Source organism: Carcharhinus amblyrhynchos, chromosome 10 (genome assembly GCF_965287045.1).
Source record: "Carcharhinus amblyrhynchos chromosome 10, sCarAmb.v2.hapA, whole genome shotgun sequence".
Classification (NCBI taxonomy): Eukaryota; Metazoa; Chordata; class Chondrichthyes; order Carcharhiniformes; family Carcharhinidae; genus Carcharhinus; species Carcharhinus amblyrhynchos.
In genome coordinates this window covers 47063092-47084036 of record NC_137333.1, presented here as the reverse complement: position 1 = coordinate 47084036, position 20945 = coordinate 47063092, and the positions used below count along the sequence as shown (strand labels likewise).

Sequence of the window (20945 nt, the reverse complement as noted above, 5' to 3'; positions counted from 1 at the left end):
ACATACATTGCAGTCATTGGTTGTTAGATTTCTTCTATTGAGCTGAGAAGCATGGTCCCTTAGCATTTGAGAAACTCATTGCATTTGAGAATCTTTCAGCGGCGTTGTTGGACATGAGTTAATAATTCGTCTCTGCAGTAATTGCACCAATTGTCTAACCCTTGACAAACATCTTAGCTACCTTATTGTCATCCATTTTTAAATAAAAGACAGTTCCAGAAAATAATGCACAGAGAACATTGAAAGTTTCGACCAGGACATGTTGTCACTGGGTATGACAATAGCATGCCATCTTGCACCTTCAAGCTTACTTTCAGGCAAGTGCCTCATTTTTCCTATTTCCCTGTTAAAATCTTCTATGCTTTGACTTGTTGATAAGTCCAGTTAATAAGCTTTTTATAATGGGTGTCCAGTTCTTATTGGACTGTTAAGCCATGGAGTGATTCACTAAGGTAACTCTCATCTCCAAACACAAATTAACTTTCACAGTCCAGCAAGCAATTAATTAAACAAGATTAACTGAAAATCCTAACGCAGCTTTTTGAAGTGTATTAATTTGTTTTAACTATCTATCCAGTTGCACTTTGCATAATGCAGTGACCTCATGTAAACATGACCTCCTTTCAGGTTAGTTACCATAACCTAAGAGTAATTATTGTGCAGAGCACAAAGAAAAGGGGACATGTCGTCTCTCTCTTCGATCCCAAAAACCTAAGAGTAATTATTGTACTGGTTTGCTCCCAGAACATAAAACACCAACCTAGTCTGCTACCTTTTCCAAGCTGAACACTAAAGAATAAAGAAAATTACAGCACACGAATAGACACTTTGGCCCTCCAAGCCTGCACCAACCATGCTGCCTAACTTAACCAAAACCCTCTACCCTCCGGGGACCATATCCGTCTATTCCCATCCTATTCATGTACTTGTCAAGATGCCCCTTATCTGCTACCACTACCTCCCCAGCAACAAACTCCAGACACCCACTACTCTGTGTAAAAAATCTGCTTTGTACATCTGTTTTAAACCTTGCCCCTCGCACCAAATCTATGTCCCCTAGTAATTGACTCTTCCATCCTGGGAAATAGCTTTTGACTATCCACTCTGTCCATGCCTCTCATAATCTTGTAGACTTCTATCAAGTCTCCCTGCAACCTCCGTCGCTCCAGTGAGAACAAACCAAGCTTCTCCAATGTTTCCTCACAGCTAATGCCCTCCATATCAGGTAACATCCCGGTAAATCTTTTCTGACCCCTCTCCAAAGCCTCCACATCCTTCTGGTAGTGTGGTGATGAGAATTGAACACTGTATTCCAAGTGTGGCCTAACTAAGATTCTATTAAGCTGCAACTTGACATGCCAGTTTTTAAACTCAGTACCCCAGCTGATGAAGGCAGGCATGCTGCATGCCTTCTTGATTACCTTCTCCACCTGCATTGCCACTTTCAGTGACATGTGTACCTGTACACCCAGATCCCTTTGCCTAACAATACTCTTAATGGTTCTGCCATTTACTGTATATTTTCTATCTGTATTAGAGTTTCCAAAATGCATTACCTCACATTTATCCAGATTAAACTCCATCTGCCATCTTTCCAACCAAGTCCCCAACTGATCTATATCTTGCTGTATCCTCTGATGGTCCTCATCGCTGTCCGCAAATCCACCAACCTTTGTGTTGTCTGCAAACTTACCAATCATTTATATATGTTACAAACAGCAAAGGTCCCAGCACTGATCCCTGAGGAACACCACTTGTCACAGCCCTCCACTCAGAAACGCATCCTTGCACTGCTACACTCTGCCTTCTTTGACCGAGCCAGTTTTGTATTCACCTTGCCAGCTCACCTCTGATCCCATGCAACTTCACCTTCTGCACCAGTCTGCCATGAGGGATCTTGACAAAGATATGTTTATCCTAAGCCTATTTCTCATTTCTAACAACTATCCATGGTTTAGTAATTTCTTACACTAAACTGCTAGTTTTAGTGATGATTTATAATTTTCAATATGTTTAAACCGCCTTTTCTTTTTCTGTAACAGGTACCCAGATTAGTTGCTTTCCCCCAAGTTCATTCTCTTGGCGACAAGCAGCTTATGTGGATGCCTATTGCTGGGCCTCACTACATCGGCCTTTGCTAAAACATGATGCTGAAAGACTACCTTTGTGGCTTCATAAGGTAAAAACAATTCAAAAACCTTTCCTTTTTATTTTAATTATATTTTCTATTATGTTATAATGGCCATTGGAAACAGACTATGTACAGTAAAGAAAGTCTTATGATGAAATATGCCCTCCAAATACTAGTAAGAAGTGTAGCAGTTTATATTGGATTGCCACATTTTATTTTTAAAGGGATCCTTGACTTAATGTAAATCCATCCTCCCACGTCTCTCCCCCACCCAATTGCCGTCAGGAGGCCTCCAAACTCCACTGTCCTGCCCCACCTCCCACACCTTCCTCAAACCCCCATCTCCACCCCCAATTTTCAATACTGACTGAGCTCTTGTTGCCAGTGTCACTGACCATATCACTGCCCAACTGGAAACCCAACTATCAATGAAACTGGGCCTTCGTATGAGGAACTGGTTAGTGATGTTTCTGATATGTCATTGTTTTAAAACTGTATAGAGTGTGGGAAAGTCCCACACTGTGGGTTCCCTGTGACTTTTTGGCCAACCCTCTCCCTGTGGCTCAGGTCACTAAAAATTCTCCTTCAGTGCTTCTGACCAATGATCTTTTGTTGGAACCCTAGTTCTGATGAAAGGTCATCAATCCAAAACATCTCTCTCTGTCAAAGCTGAAAAGCCAATTGAATTTTCTAGCTGTAGGTGAAGACTGGCAGGTCAGTTGTCTTGGTTGTGGTGACCTAGTGTATAGCTTTAAGACTGGGAGGCCTGTAGCTGTGCTTCAATTCTTGCCCTTTGCAAGGCCATGCTCGGAAAAATGGAGATGCTCTGACTCCTGATAGTGGCCAAGACAGGAAATAAAACTCAGCACTCTTTGGATAAACTCAGCACTCCTTCGATGTGTTGCTCTTACCCAATGTCAAGGCAGACTGGAGGGAGAAAATTGCCTCTTTTCTTCTCTCTATTAATTTGCCTGAAGGATTATTCCACATAGTTATCATTTGTTGAATAATGAATACCTTAAATTTTAGCAGTGTGCTTTTATTTTTTGTTAAACCTTCCCTTACATAACTTGGTTACATTCTGTAATTACCTTGAACATGCCATTTATTATTTTACAAAATTTGACAAAGTTCTGCTTTAATCGTCATTCTCAACTGAGATTTCCCGGTTGGGTTGCAATCTCACCATCAGCACCAATTCCAGATTGCGAACCCAGAAGTTGTTGTGCCAAGGTGTTGATCAAGATCTTCCCAAAGGAATTAAGAAACTGTTTCAGGATCTTCTTCCAAATAAGGACAGTGTATAGACATTGGAAGCGGCAAGCCCCAGGACAGGCCTGCAGGGATGTCTGGGTAACAGCCCCACAGGGAAAGGTGGGCACTTCTGAGGCAGGTGGAATTTCATGAGGGGACTTCAAAATGAATGGCCTTCTTCTCCACTGGGGCGGCATGGTAGCACAGTGGTTAGCACTGCTGCTTCACAGCTCCAGGGTCCTGGGCTTGATTCCCGGCTCAGGTCACTGTCTGTGTGGAGTTTGCACATTCTTCTTGTGTCTGCGTTGGGGGGTTTCCTCCAGGTGCTCCGGTTTCCTCCCACACTCCAAAGATGTGCGGGTTAGGTTGATTAGCCATGCTAAGAAATTGCCCCTTAGTGTCCAGGGATCCATAAATTAGAGGGATTAGTGGGTATAATATTTGGGAATATGGGGGCGGGGCCTGGGTGGGATTGTGTTCGGTGCAGATTTGATGGGCCGAAGGGCCTCTTTCTGCACTGTATGTTCTATGGTTTTGTGACATAAGAACATAAGAACATAAGAAATAGGAGCAGGAGTAGGCCATCTAGCCCTTCGAGCCTGCCCCGCCATTCAATAAGATCATGGCTGATCTGTCGTGGCTCAGTTCCACTTTCCCGCCCTCTCCCCATAACCCTTAATCCCCTCTCTTATCAAAAACCCATCAACCCGCTTCTTAAAAATATTTAGCGAGGCAGCCTCCACCACTTCAACGGGCAGAGAATTCCAGAGATTCACCACCCTTTGAGTGAAGAAGTTCCTCCTCAACTCCGTTCTGAACTGCCCCCCCTTTATCTTGAGGCTGTGCCCCCTAGTCCTACTGTCTTTTTTGAGCGGGAAGAGTCTTTCCACCTCTATCCTATCCATCCCATTCATCATCTTATACGTCTCAATGAGATCTCCCCTCATTCTTCTAAACTCTAACGAGTACAAGCCTAGTTTATTCAGCCTCTCCTCATAGCTCAACCCCCTCAACTCCGGTATCAGCCTAGTAAACCTCCTCTGCACTCCCTCCAAGGCCAAAATATCCTTGCGCAGGTGCGGCGCCCAAAACTGCACACAGTACTCCAGCTGCGGCCTCACCAATGCCCTATACAGCTGCAGCAAGACCTCCCTACTTTTATATTCAATCCCCCTCGCTATGAAGGCCAGCATCCCATTCGCCTTCCTGACCACCTGCTGCACCTGCAGGCTGGGTTTTTGCGACTCATGCACAAGGACCCCGAGGTCCCTCTGCACCGTCGCCTGCTGCAGTTTTTCGCCACGTAAGTAATAGTCCTTCCTACCATTCTTCCTACCAAAGTGGACCACCTCACACTTGCCAACATTAAATTCCATTTGCCATTTCCTGGCCCATTCGCCCAGCCTATCTAGATCCTTCTGCAGACTCTCCACACCCTCCACACAATTTGCCTTTCCCCCAATCTTGGTGTCATCAGCAAATTTCGACACCCTACACTCGGTTCCCTCCTCCAGATCATCTATATAAATGGTAAATAGCTGAGGCCCCAGCACCGACCCCTGGGGCACTCCACTAGTCACCAACCGCCAATCCGAATAGCACCCATTGACCCCCACTCTCTGCCTCCTATTTGACAACCAATCCTCTATCCACGCTAACACCCTACCCCCAACTCCATGTCCTCTGACCTTCTGCAGTAACCTCTTGTGAGGTACCTTATCAAACGCCTTCTGAAAATCCAGAAAGACCACATCCACCGGCTCTCCTCTATCCACCGCCCTAGACACATCCTCATAGAACTCCAGTAAATTTGTCAGACACGACTTCCCTTTAATGAAACCGTGTTGCGTCTGCTCTATCAAGCAATTCCCTTCAAGATGCCTCGCAATTTCCTCCTTAATGACGGATTCTAACATTTTACCTACCACAGACGTTAAACTAACCGGCCTGTAATTCCCCGCCTTTTGCCTGGCACCCTTCTTAAACAACGGCGTAACATTAGCCGTTTTCCAATCCTCCGGCACTTCCCCGGAATCCAGCGACGTCTGGAAAATAACCACCAAGGCATCCACTATCACCTCCGCCATTTCTTTCAGAACCCTCGGATGCATTCCATCCGGTCCTGGGGACTTGTCCACAATCAGCCCCTCCAGTCTGTTGCGCACCACCTCTCTAGTAACAGTAATGTCATTAAGACCCTCCAGTCCTACCACCTTTCCATCGCTAACACCCGGCAAATTATTCACGTCCTCCTCCGTGAAGACAGAAACAAAAAAGTTATTCAAGACCTTAGCCATATCCCCATCCCCTACCACTAGGTCCCCTTTCTCATCCGCTAAGGGACCAACGTTCACCCTAGCCAGCCTCTTCCTTTTTATATATTTATAAAAACTCTTGCTATCCTTTTTTATATTAAGTGCTAGCCCAGCTTCATAGCTTCTTCTACCCTCCTTTATCAACTTTTTTGTCAATCTTTGTTGACATTTAAACCTTTCCCAATCCTCTTCTCGCCCACTGCTCTTAGCTACTCTAAATTCCTCCGCTTTTAATTTAACACTTTCCTTCACCTCCTTCGTTATCCACGGCTTATTACCTCTCTTCCTACTGTCCTTTTTGACCATCGGAATAAATTTCTGCTGAGCACCAAGAAAGATCTCCTTAAAGATCCTCCACTGCTCCTCAGCAGACCTACCTTCCAACGCACTCCCCCAGTCCACATTCGCCAATTCTTCTCTCATCCTACCGTACTCCCCTCTGTTCAAACAAAGGACACGTGTCCGGGAACCCACTTTCTCCTCCTCCATCTGCAACAGAAACTCCACCATACAATGATCACTCTCTCCAAGAGGATCCTTCACTTCAAGGTCCCTAATTCTACCCGCCTCATTACATAGCACCAGATCCAAGATAGCTCGCTCCCTCAGGGGTGCATGTGATGGCTTGCAGCTGCAGCTACAGCCATCACAGCTGCCTCTCCAGTTACTGGCTGGGTTCCGGCCTCATATCCTGACAACACCATTAACTTTCTCCTAATCAGCCCAACAGTCAGCCTAATTGTCTACTTACCGCTGTGGGATGGGTAGTCTCAGTTGCATTGACTCCACTTCCAGCAGGAACGCTCAGAGCTGGGAAGACTTGCAACTTAGCTTAACAGGACTGAAAATGTTCAGCTGTAAAATTCTTAATTTCTCATGGCTTATTTGTTTAAATTGGGGATGATTCAGGAACTATTGGAAGACACCCTTATTATCAGGTGGGGGAGGCATTGACATCCATCTACAGCAGCAGTGGCCTGACCTTATATAAATTAGAAATTCTGCCTCCATCTCTCTCTCCAGTTTCCCTTTTAGAAAGGAGCAAGTAGAATTGGCAATACGTTCATTTTATTCTGGCAGATATCCCGAACATATCAGTTTCAAGTTTAGCATTAAACTGGCACTTTGAGGACTACGCAGCAAGTAAGGAAATTAATTAGACTTGTAAAACTACACAAACTACGTTAACACTCTGATTTTGCAATATGGCAAAGGCCATCATAGGTGCCAACTGACATTTTTAAATAGTTAATTTCCATTCTACTAGAAGACAGCTCAAGGAAAATTTTAAATAAGCACATCTCAATCAATTTGATTGGTTGAAACTGATGGTGTCACTAAAGTAAATAATGCAATTAACTGTGAATGAACAAGACTTAAACACCTTAAAATAGTTACCAAAGACTGCTACGTAAGGTAAAGATGCACGGTGTTACAGGTAATGTAATAGCATGGATAAAAGATTGGTTAACTAACAGAAAGCAAAGTGTGGGGATAAATGGGTGTTTTTCTGGTTGGCAATCAGTGACTAGCGGTGTGCCTCAGGGATCAGTGTTGGGACCGCAATTGTTTACGATTTATATAGATGATTTGGAGTTGTGGACCAAGTGTAGTGTGTCAAAATTTGCAGATGACACTAAGATGAGTGGCAGAGCAAAGTGTGCAGAGGATACTGAAAGTCTGCAAAGGATATAGTGAGTGGGCGAGGGTCTGGTAGATGGGGCACAATGTTGGTAAATGTGAGGTCATCCATTTTGGTAGGAATAATAGCAAAATGGACTACTATTTAAATGGTAAAAAATTGCAGCATGCTGCTATGCAGAGGTGTCCTTGTGTAAGAATCACACGGAATTGGTTTGCAGGTGCAGCAAGTAATCAAGAAGCTAAATGGAATTTTGTCCTTCATTGCTAGAGGATGGAGTTTAAAAACAGTGCAACTGTATACGGTGCTGGTGAGGCCACACCTGGAGTAATGTGTACAGTTTTGGTCTCTTGAGAAAGGATATGCCGGCACTGGAGGGGATGGAGAGGGGGTTCACTAGGATGACTCTGGAGTTGAGAGGGTTGGCTTATGAGGAGAGACTGAGTAGACTGGGGCTATATTCATTGGAATTCAGAAGAATGAGGGGAGATCTGATAGAAACATATAAGATTGTGAAGGGAATAGATAAGATAGGAAAGTTGTTTCCATTGGCAGGTGAAACTAGAACGAGGGGCCATGGCCTGAAAATAAGGGGAAGCAGATTTAGGACTGAGTTGAGGAGGAACTTCTTCACACAAAGGTTTATCAATCTGTGGAATTCCCTGCCCAGTGAAGCAGTTGAGGCTACCTCATTGAATGTTTTTAAGGCAAGGATAGATAAATTCTTGAACAGTAAAGAAATTAACGGTTATGGTGAGCAGGCAGATAAGTGGAGCTGAATCCACAAAAAGATCAGCCATGATCTTATTGAATGGTGGAGCAGGCTCAAGGGGCCAGATGGCCTACTCCTGCTCTTAGTTCTTATGTACTTTATATTGTAACAGGAATGTTCTTCTGCAGCTGATATGTTGTGTTTGCAATGGAGTTTTCAAACAGAATGATCAAGAAGCTGATCTCGGCTTGATACCAATCATATGAATAACTCTTGACAAATGTGGAGTCTCATCTAGGTTCAACTTAAGAATGTTAATAATATTTGGTTCTGAGGGTCACAGTATATGATTGGCAAAGTTATCCCTTTCCAGTTTATACTGCAAAGTAACAATTGTGCTGCTCTTGTTCAGTCCTGCATCATGAAGACGTTAATGGAAAAACATACAGTTCTTTGCTCATGTAGCCATTTAACTGCTACATATAACAGATATGTTTCACTTTGTTGATTCTGTCCTGAGCTCAGTTTTAGTGAATTGGCTCAAGTCATCTTCCCTGCTTCATCAGTTTTTCCTCATTGTGCTTCAGACTAACCTCCTGCATTTAAACCTAAACAGTCATTTTGCATTTCTTAAATATTATTCAGTATAAGCTAACATAATTTAGTGCTTTGTGTAAATGTTGCACCAACCATTGTACTTAGTGCTCACACAAATATATACTGCTGTTTTTGAAATGCAGTTGTCTGAAAAGTCCTTATCTATTAAAATCTGGGTAATTTACATTCAGTTAATTAAATACAATCTGGAGTAAAAAGATAATGTTAATAATGGTGACCCATGAAACTACAGAATTGTTGTAAAACCCCATCAGGTTTGCTTATGTTCTTGAGGGAGGATAATCTACTGTCAGTATCTGGTCTAATCCATATGTGACTTGAGACTTGTGGCACTGCTGTTGATTGTTAGGCCCTCTAAAATGGCCAAGTAAGCCGCTCATTCCTACTAAAACCACAATGAAAAGCCCAATAAGAAGACACAAAGGATTGCCTGGCAGTGATTTGGGCGTCAGGCATGATGAAGGCATATGCAGGCCCAGTCAACAATGCAAAGTATTCTTCACTAATATCTGAAGCCTTGTGCCAAATTAGGAGAGTGTCCCACAGGCTCATCAGGCTGCACCTGATAGTCAAACACCTGCCCCCGGCACTTCCCAACAGGCAAAGTGGCAATGCCCAAGTAATCAGGAAGCTAAATGGAATTTTGTCCTTCATTGCTAGAGGATGGAGTTTAAAAACAGTGAGATTATGTTGCAGCTGTATACGGTGCTGGTGAGGCCACACCTGGAGTACTGTGTACAGTTTTGGACTCCTTACTTGAGAAAGGATATACTGGCACTGGAGGGGGTGGAGAGGGGGTTCACTAGGATGACTCTGGAGTTGAGAGGTTTGGCTTATGAGGAGAGACTGAGTAGACTGGGCCATATTCATTGAAATTCAGAAGAATGAGGGGAGACTCACTAATATCTGAAGCCTTGTGCCAGAGTAGGAGAGTGTCCCACAGGCTCATCAGGCTGCAACTGATAGTCAAACTCCTGCCCCCAGCACTTCCCAAGGGGCAAAGTGGCAATGCCCAAGGAGGGGATGGGGCCTACATGAGGCAGGGCCTCTGGGGGGAGATCAATGTTTGGGGGGGGGGTCCTGCTGCCACTCTGCATTGAGATCCATGGCACAGGGAGGGAGATCAGCAATCGGGGTTGGCCATCAGGGTGAGGGGGGAGATCAGGACTGCCGGGGTGGTCAAAGCTATCCTGGACATGTTCGGGGGGCTAGCGATTGGTCGGTGGGTGGGTGGGGTTGGTCATATCGCCAGCGATGTAGGGTCATGAGGCTGGCCAGCAGTTGCAAGGTTAGCAGTGCGGGCCTTCTGCACGTGTGCCGATTTCAGTGCTGACAGATCGGCATATGCATAGTGATCTGCTCAGCGCCATGCTGCTGGCCTCTCCAGCGGGAATTGGCTCTGCCCACAGCCTTTTCGCATGAATCATGCTAAGGCACTCTCTGATGTGCAAAGTATGGGAGATTCATTTTGAAAATCCTCCTGAAAAAACCAGCAGGTTTTACTCCAGTTTTTATGCAAATTTGTCACTTAGAATTTTTTTGGGAGAATCCTACCCAAGATGTCTGTATTAACTTCCCCTAGTTTTAATTAATCATGGATGTATACACGCATTCAGCTTTCTTTACCTGTATAGAATACCAAAGTAATCCTAAAAATGAAAAAACTTTCCATCATCACAGTGCTATCAGCAAGATGCATTGCAGCAACTCGTCAAGGCTTCTTCAACAGCACCTTCCAAACTAGACACCTTGAACACCTAGACGGACAAGGACAGCAGATATATGGAAACGCCATCACTTATTACTTCCCTCCAAGTCACAACCATTCTGATTTGGAACCTTCATTGTTGCTAGGTCAAAATTCTGGAACTCCCTTCCTAACTGCGCTGTAGATACATCCACGCCACATAGACTGTAGCAGTTCAAGATTGCAACTCACACCACCTTCTCAAGGGAATTTAAGGATAGGTAATAAACGCTAGCCTTGCCAGCAATGTCCACATGCAGTGAACAATAAAAACAAATTATTCAATCCACTGCAAATTAAATCCCTGTGGGTTTCCTTCCTTCCTTTCCCACTCTGGTAGGATTTGTATTGTTTCACTGTTGCAAATTTTTGTGTGTGTGAAATTGAGGAATAATTGAGATAGGGTCATGTGATCAAGGTGGAATTAATTAATTATGGAAATATGTGGAAGTTTGTAATAACATGACTGAGCAACACTCATGAAACATTGATTGGCAGACTTGCAATTTATTTTTGGAAGATATGTTCCAGGAATTGTAATAATTCCAACATTTTTTTAATTTGCTTAGCTATTTAAATGATTCAGAGTACCACTTTGGGGGTGAATTTGTACTTCTATGGAAGCTTAAAACACATGATAATGAGTTAGCAACTTCATATTCCATATAATTTTACTTTTTCATTGATGTTAATTTAAAGAAAACTTGGCAGGTTATGAAATGGGTTGCCAGTTCCTAGTGATGTATTTTGCGATAGTGCTTCAGGCTAATTTCACAATCTATCATTTGACAATATAGCAAAATCATGAGTAAACCCGGGTGATAACTTCTATGCTGGGGAACAAAAGCCACTCCTGCCTGTGTTAATTATAAATTTGGTTTGTCATATTGTTGTTCATGCAATATTCAAGAGTCATAAGTTGAATTGGGTCAAAGTGGTAATCCTTTGCTTTCGTTCAAAAAGCAGACAGAAGATATACAAAACCTGGCAAAAGGTCAAAATATGGTCCTTGTGTGACAGCAATGACAGGTTATATTTATAAGACATTACTTGACTGGGAGCCAGTGCATGTCAGCATGCACAGGCATGTTGAGGGAACAGGAGTTGCTTCATGTTACGAGCAGCACAGCTTTGAATCACCTCAACAGAATACGGCAGACCAGCCAGTTTTAATAATCAAGTCTAGAGTAACAAAGGCATGGATGAGAGTTTCAGCACATGAGCTAAGACGAGTAAAGTCGAGCTTTACCTAAGGTGGAAGATGGCATGAAATGAGATTCAAATTATTTTTGCCACATTAATGGCTTGCTAAACACTAATTGTACCTTGTTGTACACACGTATCCAGTATTACCATGCGGCACTTACTATGATGTCTACTTTCTGCCAGACAGGAAGGCCACTAAATTGATAGAATCTCAGAGGAAGTCATTTGGCCTATTGTATCTGTGCCAGAAATGAGGGCAGTGACTTAGCCCATTGATCCCATTACCTTCCAGCCATATCTTTATGTCATTGTGCTGTCAAATACCCACCGAAACCAATGGGACCTTCTTTACACGTGCAGACCAGGGCCTGGTGATATCATTGGGGACCAAATCAGAAATTGGGAACCAAATCAGACAAAGGGAACACTCAGCCACAGAGGAGTAACTTCCCCCTCAACACTCAATATTCAGGTCAGCCTGGCCACACCACACAAGGATCAGGATGACCTAACCATGCCCCCCCATCACCCATCTTTACCAGCATCGGGACATTAGTGCTTCCCCCACTACACCCCCATACCATGCAGGCACAACATCCCCCCCCCCCCCGCCATATAAAGAGAACACCCACCCCAACATGTCAGGATGACTCTCACCGTTCGAGAGTTATACTCAGCTCCAAATGGTCCATGCAGTCATCACAACTGGTCTCCATGTTTCGAGCCCAGTGATTGCTACTGGCGTGATATCTCACCCATGGAGGAGTATTCAATGCTCCTGGAAGCAATTATGGCATTAAGCTGTTTAATAATATTGTAATGTCAATTTCATGGAAATCAGGTTCACACCCCCTTTTGGGCATGAATTGAGATCTCGCTGTACAAATCCCACAATGACCCTCTTGTGAGAGTTTAATATTCCTACTGCTTCCTCAGGTTACCCCTGAATGACCCAATTGTAATCGTAAAATTATGTGTCTCCCCACCCACCCCACTTCCGGACTCCTCCATCAGAGAAAATAATCCGTATCGCATCTATCAAATCCTTCAATCATCTTAAAACCCTTAAGTATTATCACCCCTGATGTTCTACAGCCAGAGGAATATTAGTCTACACAAGAAAAAATTTGCATTTATTTATTGATTATCATATTGAAACATTTCTAAACTTTATAATAAATTGCTTTTGAAGTGTGATTGCATCGGCAATGACAGCAGTCATTCCACATCACTGATATCCTGCAAACAACAATGAGCTCAAAGATTACTTCCTGTTCGGGATCTTGAGCCCACACCCCTCTGCTGTGAAATCGTGGGGAGGGGGGCTGGAGATCCAGCGAAATCTGGAAATCGTGAATCTCACTGGCATTGATCAGGGGTGGGGTGGTGGAGGTGGGGGGAGAGTGCTGGGGCGATCGGGATTGGGGGGAAAGGCCACAGATATCTCTGTGGTGGACAATGGAGAGGTATTTTTGTTCCTATGATTGGGGCACCCTTTAAAGAATACACCCTGTCTTCAGTGGAGCTGGTTCCTGGCTCTAAAAGTTGTTGACCCACTAGAACAACGGCGCAAACCATGTCTACGTTTTTCCAGTTCAAGAGACGTGATCTAGAGAGAAAACTGACCAATGGAGCTGGAGTCCCACGCCAATTTTCCCACAGAACTGATATTTTGCCAAATTCTTGTAAGGCTCTGCCCATTGTATTTATGATAACATTTGAAAAATAAATCTTTATCAACACAGTGGGACTTTTCACTATCCTTCTTCCGATAATGTCATCAGACTTCAACTGTCCATTTTGACAACTAGAATAGGCAGATGGGAATTAGATTGCATAGGTTGGCACCTCTATCAGTATAACACCCCCTCAGAGATTGTGAAACCCCCTCACACAATGAAATAAATTTAAGTCTTGGTGTTAAACTCCAGCCCAAAATCTCTTGACCAACATTCCCTCTGATTAGTTTTGGCACGTACTGATGGTTTAAATATTTTTACATAACAACATAAAGGGCTGACTTGTGACTGTGCGGGAGCTCTTATCTTCCTGTGTAGGTGCACAGCTCAAAGGGAAAATTGCCTCTGACCCAGAGGCGAGGGTGATGTCAACTAAACAACACTGATAACAAGTGATTAGTATAGTAGTTGGTGATGCATAGGTACTCTGGGGTAACTTTAACACACCCAAAATGGGTGGGGTGGGGTTGGGTGAGATGTAATAGTTTTAAAAATCTCGGGTGGGGTTATCTGGCTGCACTCACTGCAAAACTGGAGAATCCTGCCTGAGGTCAATGGACCTTTGTGTGGCCCGCTGACCCGCCACCCGCCATGAATCCTGTGTCGGATGTGACGAGAAAATTCCACCCCCCTCAATCTTAACCCCAATCTGCCTCCAACTCACCCACCATTAGATCTTATAGAGCCAGGGAAACACTGGACAATCATTTTGCTCCCTCAAAGTATAATGTGGCTGCTTCAGGTTGAACTTGTCTTCCAGGCTTCAGGAGGTTTTTCTAAACCTGTTTAAACCCAGCAGGTAAAAGGGAGTGAGCACAGCTTCATGGAAAGGATACATTCTTTTACAAGACTTTTACAGTGGGCCAGGAAGAGCCTTTCCCTTCGAAATTCCTTTAGCAGACCTATCAATGGAACCCCTCCACCAGCAGACACCTCCCTCTAACCGCCCCACCCCTCATCCCCGCAGCAGGATCCCTACCTGCACCTGCAGCCTCCTCCAGAGTATTTTCTACCCAACACAGAACTATGTGTCTGTCAATCACCCTGGCTTCCAGGCGGAATCCTATTTTAGAAAGAAGACACAAAGCCTCTACATAATGCAGCAATCAAAAAGCCTCCCCATCCTTTCCACCAACATAGATATCCCATCAGGTTTGGGGTCTCTGAACTTATTGCTCTAATGTGCCATGTAGTCACACATTGATACTTGGAATTTTTATGGTTCTTCCTTTAAAGCTTGTGTTGTGCATCAGACTTTGAAAGAGCGCTCCATTAGAATGTGTCCTCCGTGTGTCCTCTGTTAGTAAAACTGACAGCCTTGTAGAACATTTTGAAAGTTAAGATACTATAGGGCTTAGAATTATTTTGTAACTGCAAGCACGATTCATTTAATGAAGTTGCAATTATACTGTTAGCTATGGCAGAATACATGAATCTGCCTTGCTTTACTATTTTCACATCTTTTAAAACTGTGAAAATCATTGCTTGAATTGCTGCAAGAACTTCACTAAATCAGATGCATTTATATATTTTAAAGAATAAAATGTTCCTTTGAACATTGTCTATGCTTGGTGAACCATTTAGTTACCCTGGGTCAGAATTGGCGAAACATGTATGAATACATTTAAAATATTAATGTCTTTAGCTGTAAACAACTATAAAACTATTGCTTTCAAAACACTAATCAGAAGCAGATTCTAACATATTGGTTTTAATGATGTCTCGAAGCACCCTCGGACATTTTCACTTGGTATATTGAAGATCATTTACTGCAATGTTCTGATCTTTAATAACTGATGTAGACATCTTGTCACGATTCTTCCATGTTTGGTGGACTGTTTCTTCCCTGAAGAGGTTTATTATTTTGGAATTAATTGGCTTGTTGATCCCAGATATCTTTCTTATTTTCATTCAGAGATGTTTCTTATGGTGGGGCCATTTACATCGACCTCTCTCTCTTTACAAGTTTCTACCTTTCCACCAGATTTCCTAAAAAGCCAATGACTTGGCCGTACAGCAGCTAATTAATACCTAACTGAAAAATAGGGCAGAATGTGACTCCCTTGTCCGTGTTTGGTGCAAGGGGAAAAAGTTAAACTGGCAGGAGCATGGCAGATGTTTTAGGCAACTGCCACCAGTTGAGGCCCTTAATGCCCCACTTGAAGGTCTGATCCTGATGCCATTGGTATTAACCCAGTAGCAGATGGGGTCCCACATGTGAGGACCATTATATATAAACCCTGTAGAAACTGTGTTGTGGGTCTGAGGAGGGTGTGCTGCTCAAAGGCACTGAGTGCCTGATTGAGGGAGCCAGCATTAAAAGGTGTTGGAGTTGTTTGGGGGGGGGGGGGGAGGGGAGAGGTTTGTGCCTGGCAACTCCATGCTCTTACAGTAGATCTCCGTCTGTCCTTCCGGGGCCCAACTCCTTGACCTCCCTCCCACTATCACTCACTAATGGGCTGGGATCTGATGATGATATCTGATCTTGGCCTGTTGTGGCTCTGGCAGTGACCAATGATTGTCCAGTGGCACTACCATTGAGAACTGCCATTTTCCGTTTGGCTGGCAGCTCTTGGCAGGTGGGATTTATATCCTTGGGTTTCTTGTTCCCAGGGAAGGCCCACTGCTGTCCAGTTACGTGGCACTTAATACAGCAGGTCATCTCAAAAACAGGCAACGCAGGGCTTTTTCTGGCTCCCCAGCCAGTGGACAAGACTAGGTCATCTCCATTAAATATCACTTGTCCTTGCAACACGTATAATTCAAGTTGCGTTTTACAGGAATTAACCTGAATGTGGTCCAGTTCCCATATCCATTTGTGAAAGGCTCTATCGAGTTACACTGTCGTGTATTGTCTAAGCAGGTGCATGTTGTGTGTCTGTGTGTGTGCCTGTGTCAGTGTACGTATGTGTCTGTCTGTGCATGTGTGTATGTGTCTGTTTAAGTCTATGGGGGTGATTCTCCCATTGCGACCTGCAAATTTTCTGGCGGGTCGGGCTGGGAGGCATGAATTGGCCATTTTGTGGGTTCCCCGTGCCTGTTTACAACCTGTGCATGTCTCCCAACCAAAAAAAAACATGGCATGCGGGTCTGATTCTGATGCCCAAGGGTATTAACCCAGCGGTAGATGGGGCCCTACATGTGGTGGCAGCAAGGCGGAGGAGGAGGCAGCTCAGAATATGGTGGGCATGGAGAGACCACCGCAGGAGCCATTACCAGTCTCTTAGGAAGGAGGGCAGGGGGCTAGTGCCAAGGACCAGGAGATGGGTGTGCAGGCTCCTGAGAGAGTGCACAGAAGACGGAAGGTGCCGAAGGCAAGGAGGTACAGGCCCCACAATTCATTTGAGACTTTCTTGGAGGAGATGTGCAGTCGCCGGCTGTGGCTCTACAAGACCACGGTACGGCACCTTTGTGAGGTGCTAGCAAACCTGACACCTCAGGGGAGGCCACCCTGTTGATGTGAAGGTTATGGCCATCCTGAATTTTTATACCTCCGGCTCATTTCAGGCACCCAGTGGCGACCTCATTAAGATCTCCCAGGCCTCCGTGCACATATGTGTGTGGCCAGTCACAGATGTCCTGTGTACCCAGGCAGGGCAGCGTATAAATTTCAGTGTGGGCTGTGCACAGCAGGAGACCCGGGCACTCGGCTTTGCTTCCATTGCTGGGATTCCCAATGTTCAGGGAGCAGTGAATGGGACACACATCGCCTTGTGGGCCCCACATGCAGGGCCACAGCACTTCGTGAACAGGAAGGGGTCCACTCCCTGAACGTCTAAATTGTCTGCAGACATCAAATGAAGATCATACAGGTCGATGCACGCCACCCAGGGAGTGTCCATAACAACTTGGTGCTCAGGCAGTCAGACACCCCTGGAGTCTTTGAAGACCAGCCTAGGCTCCCAGGATGGCTATTGGGTGACAAAGATTTCCACTAAGGTCATGGCTGATGACTCCTGTGCGGAGGCCCCAGACCGAGATGGAGACCAGCTACATTGAGGCCCATGCAGCTACCTGGTCCATCGTAAAGGGGTGCATCAGCCCGCTTAAGATGCGGTTCGGCTGCTTGTCCCTGTGCATGCTTCACTCATCATGATCGTTTGCTGTGCTCTGCGCTACATTGCCCAGCATGGGGGAGACCAGCTGAAGCAGGAGGAGGAAGAGGAGCGGTGAAGGAGTGAGGTGGACGTCCCACCATATGAACAGCCGGAGGAAAGAGGGCAGGTGGTGATGGCAGGTGTCTGGCAAGGAAGGTCAGCCAGGGATGCTAGTGATGTGAAGTGAGGGGGCTGCAACTACCACACATCTACTACACCTGGGAGTAAGTGCAGCCGCTATTCCCCCTGTAAACTGACTTGGGCCTTCAAACCATCAAATCCTCCAGAAACATCCAACCCTGTTAATATGCCTGCGCTGGCAATGGTTGTGAGTTTTGGTTGAAGGCTGGAGGATGATGATGACTCACTGTTGTGCGTACTGGGATCCTGCCCTGGTGCAACTCAAGTCTGACTCCTACCTGTACTCTGAATGCACGCTGCCACCCTGGCCCATGTGGCTGTAAAGGTTGGGGACCCACGGTTTTTGGCCAATGGGGGGAGGGACACTTACACCAAGAGTCTGGTGGATGTTGGGGAAGGTAGGGCAGACAGTCTGTAACATGTGGCTGAGTTGCACAGGGCACAACAGATCGCACCTCCTATGCGTGAAAACAGAGACCACTCAGCCCTGTGGGGAGGGCGTTCAGAGACACGTTAGTCACAGCTGTGAAGTGCAATTAACAGTTTATTATGTTCTTAATGTTAGTGATTAATAAACCCTGACCACTGGCAACCTTCATCCATGCCCTCTTAGTGAACTACACCTTTCTTACTTCATGCAGTCTACTGCTTCTTTAGGTGCTACCCCAGGATGCACATTGGAGATGGAGATGTCCAGCTGTGATGCACGCCCCATTGCCTGTGATGCCCTGGGTGGTCAGGACCTGGAGGGCCCTGGCTGACTTGCACATGGCACTGTTTTGATGCCCCCCTGTTTATCTCACTGGCCTGAGATGCCCCAGTGTGAGGAAGGGGGGAATCGGAAGGTCTCGGAATGTCCAGTCTTTCTTGGGTGGAAGACTCTGGCATGGGCTCAAGCCTTTCCTCCTTGCTTGGGTTGCTCAGAGGCCCGGGGACACTCCATGGGACACCCAGGTAGCCTGACTGAGCACCAGAAGCTCCGGCGTCACCTGGCTCTGCGAGTCCTGGAGGCCTAGATGTGTCTGCCCCTTGATCTGTGATTCCTCAGCCCTGGTCCTCTGAGACTGGGCCAAGCTCTGGAGCCCCTCTGCTACAGCATTCTGTGAGCGAGCCAGGCTCTGGAGCCCCTCAGTAGTAGCCCTCTGAGCCTGGGCTAAGTTGGCAAGGCTCCCAGCCACGGCCTGCAGTCTGTCCAGAATGCTGGCGAGAGTCCCAGCCATGGCCAGCAGAGTGTCCCACATACCCCCGACACCCATGGCCATCGAATCCGGAAACACACGTGCCCATGGCCTGTTGTATCTCCAGGATGGCTTGAACCCTGCCACCCATGAGGACAGACCTCTGAGCCAGACGTTCCACTGCGGTCACCACCCTTGCAGAGTTAGCCTGGTTTTACACACTGTGTCGGCACCACCTCCTGCAACAGCACTCTGACTCTCCTAAACAGCCTCGCAGTCACAGCATAGTTGCTGACAACCCTTCTACAACTCCCTGGATTTCCTAATGCATCTCCACCAGCTTTGGGAGGAACAAACCCAGAGGCCTAGCAGCTGGCTTGGGGACAGCTGAATCCTGGCCTCCGACAGGCCTCTGTGTGCCCGAGCCCTTGCATGTGCCCGCCTCCACCTGATGTGCATTAGTGTCTGTGATGTGCTCGCCAGTTCGTGACCCAGAAGCTTCAACACTAAAGGTACCCATCGTGGTGATTGTCTCTGTGTTGGTGGGTTGTATGGTGCATGATGGTGACACTTTAATGGTGCTGCCCTCAGAGGATTCCTCAGTGCCTCCCTCCGAGGTGTCATCAGGGGGTTGTGGGCAGTTTGCTCCAGAGCAGTGGGGTTGGGGATTGGCAACACCCGGAGGGCAGGGTTCCTTTGTGTCTAGAGCTGTAAAAAAAAACACACACATTAGGGAGGCAAAACATTCCATGCAACATCCCACTTACTTAGAGGAGGACCTAAGTTGAGGGTGTACTTCTGTTCAGTTGCCACCCTGGCTGTCGGTGACCTATCGGTATGGCCCATCTCCCACTGCCAGCTCCATGGCATGCTCCTTGATGCTGGTCAGCTGCCGCAGGTCAGGCACACCACCATCAGTCTGTATGGTCACGCATACATTGTGAATGTTCTTTGCCTGTGGGAACATAAGATGGATAGTAAGCATTAATATATTGCAGTGCATGGTGCGCAATGCGTGCCTGTGTCTCGATGTTGCGCTGGTAGTTTCGGGGAAAGCAGTCACTAGTGAAGGGTGCTCGTTGAGGGGTGAGGGGAAGGGGTTAGATTCTGTTCCTGGGGGAAGGGTCACTTCTTGCAAGCCCTTCAGCTGTCTAAGCAGGATTGGAGATCCATGCCAAGGATGTGCGGGGTTCCAAGTGAGATGCTCACTCACCCTTGCCGGCCAGACCGGTCAAGCTCCTGGCATTCACCACTTCTGCCACCTCCTCCCACAATGCCATGGCAGATGCACGCCTTGTGAGGGGCCTGCCAGGGAAGATCCTCTCCTCAATGGCATCTAGCAGGGAATGATCACAAGCTGGGGTTGTGCATGACAGCACAACGCAAGTTCTCTGCAGGGTAGCAGTGAGGACAATATGTTCAAGGGATGGAGGGATTTGGTACCTGCATTATCCTGAACCCTGAGAGTGTAAGGTGAACAGGCAGCTGTGTCGGTGTGTGGAGGGGGAGATGGGGGTTGGAGGGTGGGGTGCGGGGTGTTGGCGCAGTGATGTCTGTATGGGGAGGGGGTGCAGTGATGTCTGTATGGGGGAGGGGGTGTAGTGATGTCTGTATGGGGGAGGGGGTGTAGTGATGTCTGTATGGGGGAGGGGGTGTAGTGATGTCTGTATGGGGGAGGGGGTGTAGTGATGTCTGTATGGGGGAGGGGGTGTAGTGATGTCTGTATGGGGGAGGGGGTGTAGTGATGTCTGTATGGGGGAGGGGGTGTAGTGATGTCTATATGGGGGAGGGGGGTGTAGTGATGTCTGTATGGGGGGGGTGTAGTGATGTCTGTATGGGGGAGGGGGTGTAGTGATGTCTGTATGGGGGGGGTGTAGTGATGTCTGTATGGGGGAGGGGGTGTAGTGATGTCTGTATGGGGGAGGGGGTGCAGTGATGTCTGTATGGGGGAGGGGGGTGTAGTGATGTCTGTATGGGGGAGAGGGGGGTGTAGTGATGTCTTTATGGGGGAGGGGGGGGTGTAGTGATGTCTGTATGGGGGAGAGGGGGGTGTAGTGATGTCTTTATGGGGGAGGGGGGGGTGTAGTGCTGTCTGTATGGGGGAGGGGATGTAGTGATGTCTGTATTGGGGGGGGGATGTAGTGATGTCAATATGGGGGAGGGGG

The 20945-nt window shown here is 46.4% G+C and overlaps 1 protein-coding gene across 1 annotated transcript in view; it reads left to right on the top strand.

Annotated features, from left to right (window-relative positions):
* The window catches only part of panx1a (pannexin 1a), a 46160-nt gene that overhangs the window by 8542 nt on the left and 16673 nt on the right, over positions 1 to 20945 (top strand). Inside the window, exon 2 of the mRNA XM_080197883.1 lies at positions 2043 to 2179. Coding sequence (XP_080054009.1) covers positions 2043 to 2179 — 137 coding nt within the window. The remainder of the gene's footprint in view (positions 1 to 2042; positions 2180 to 20945) is intronic.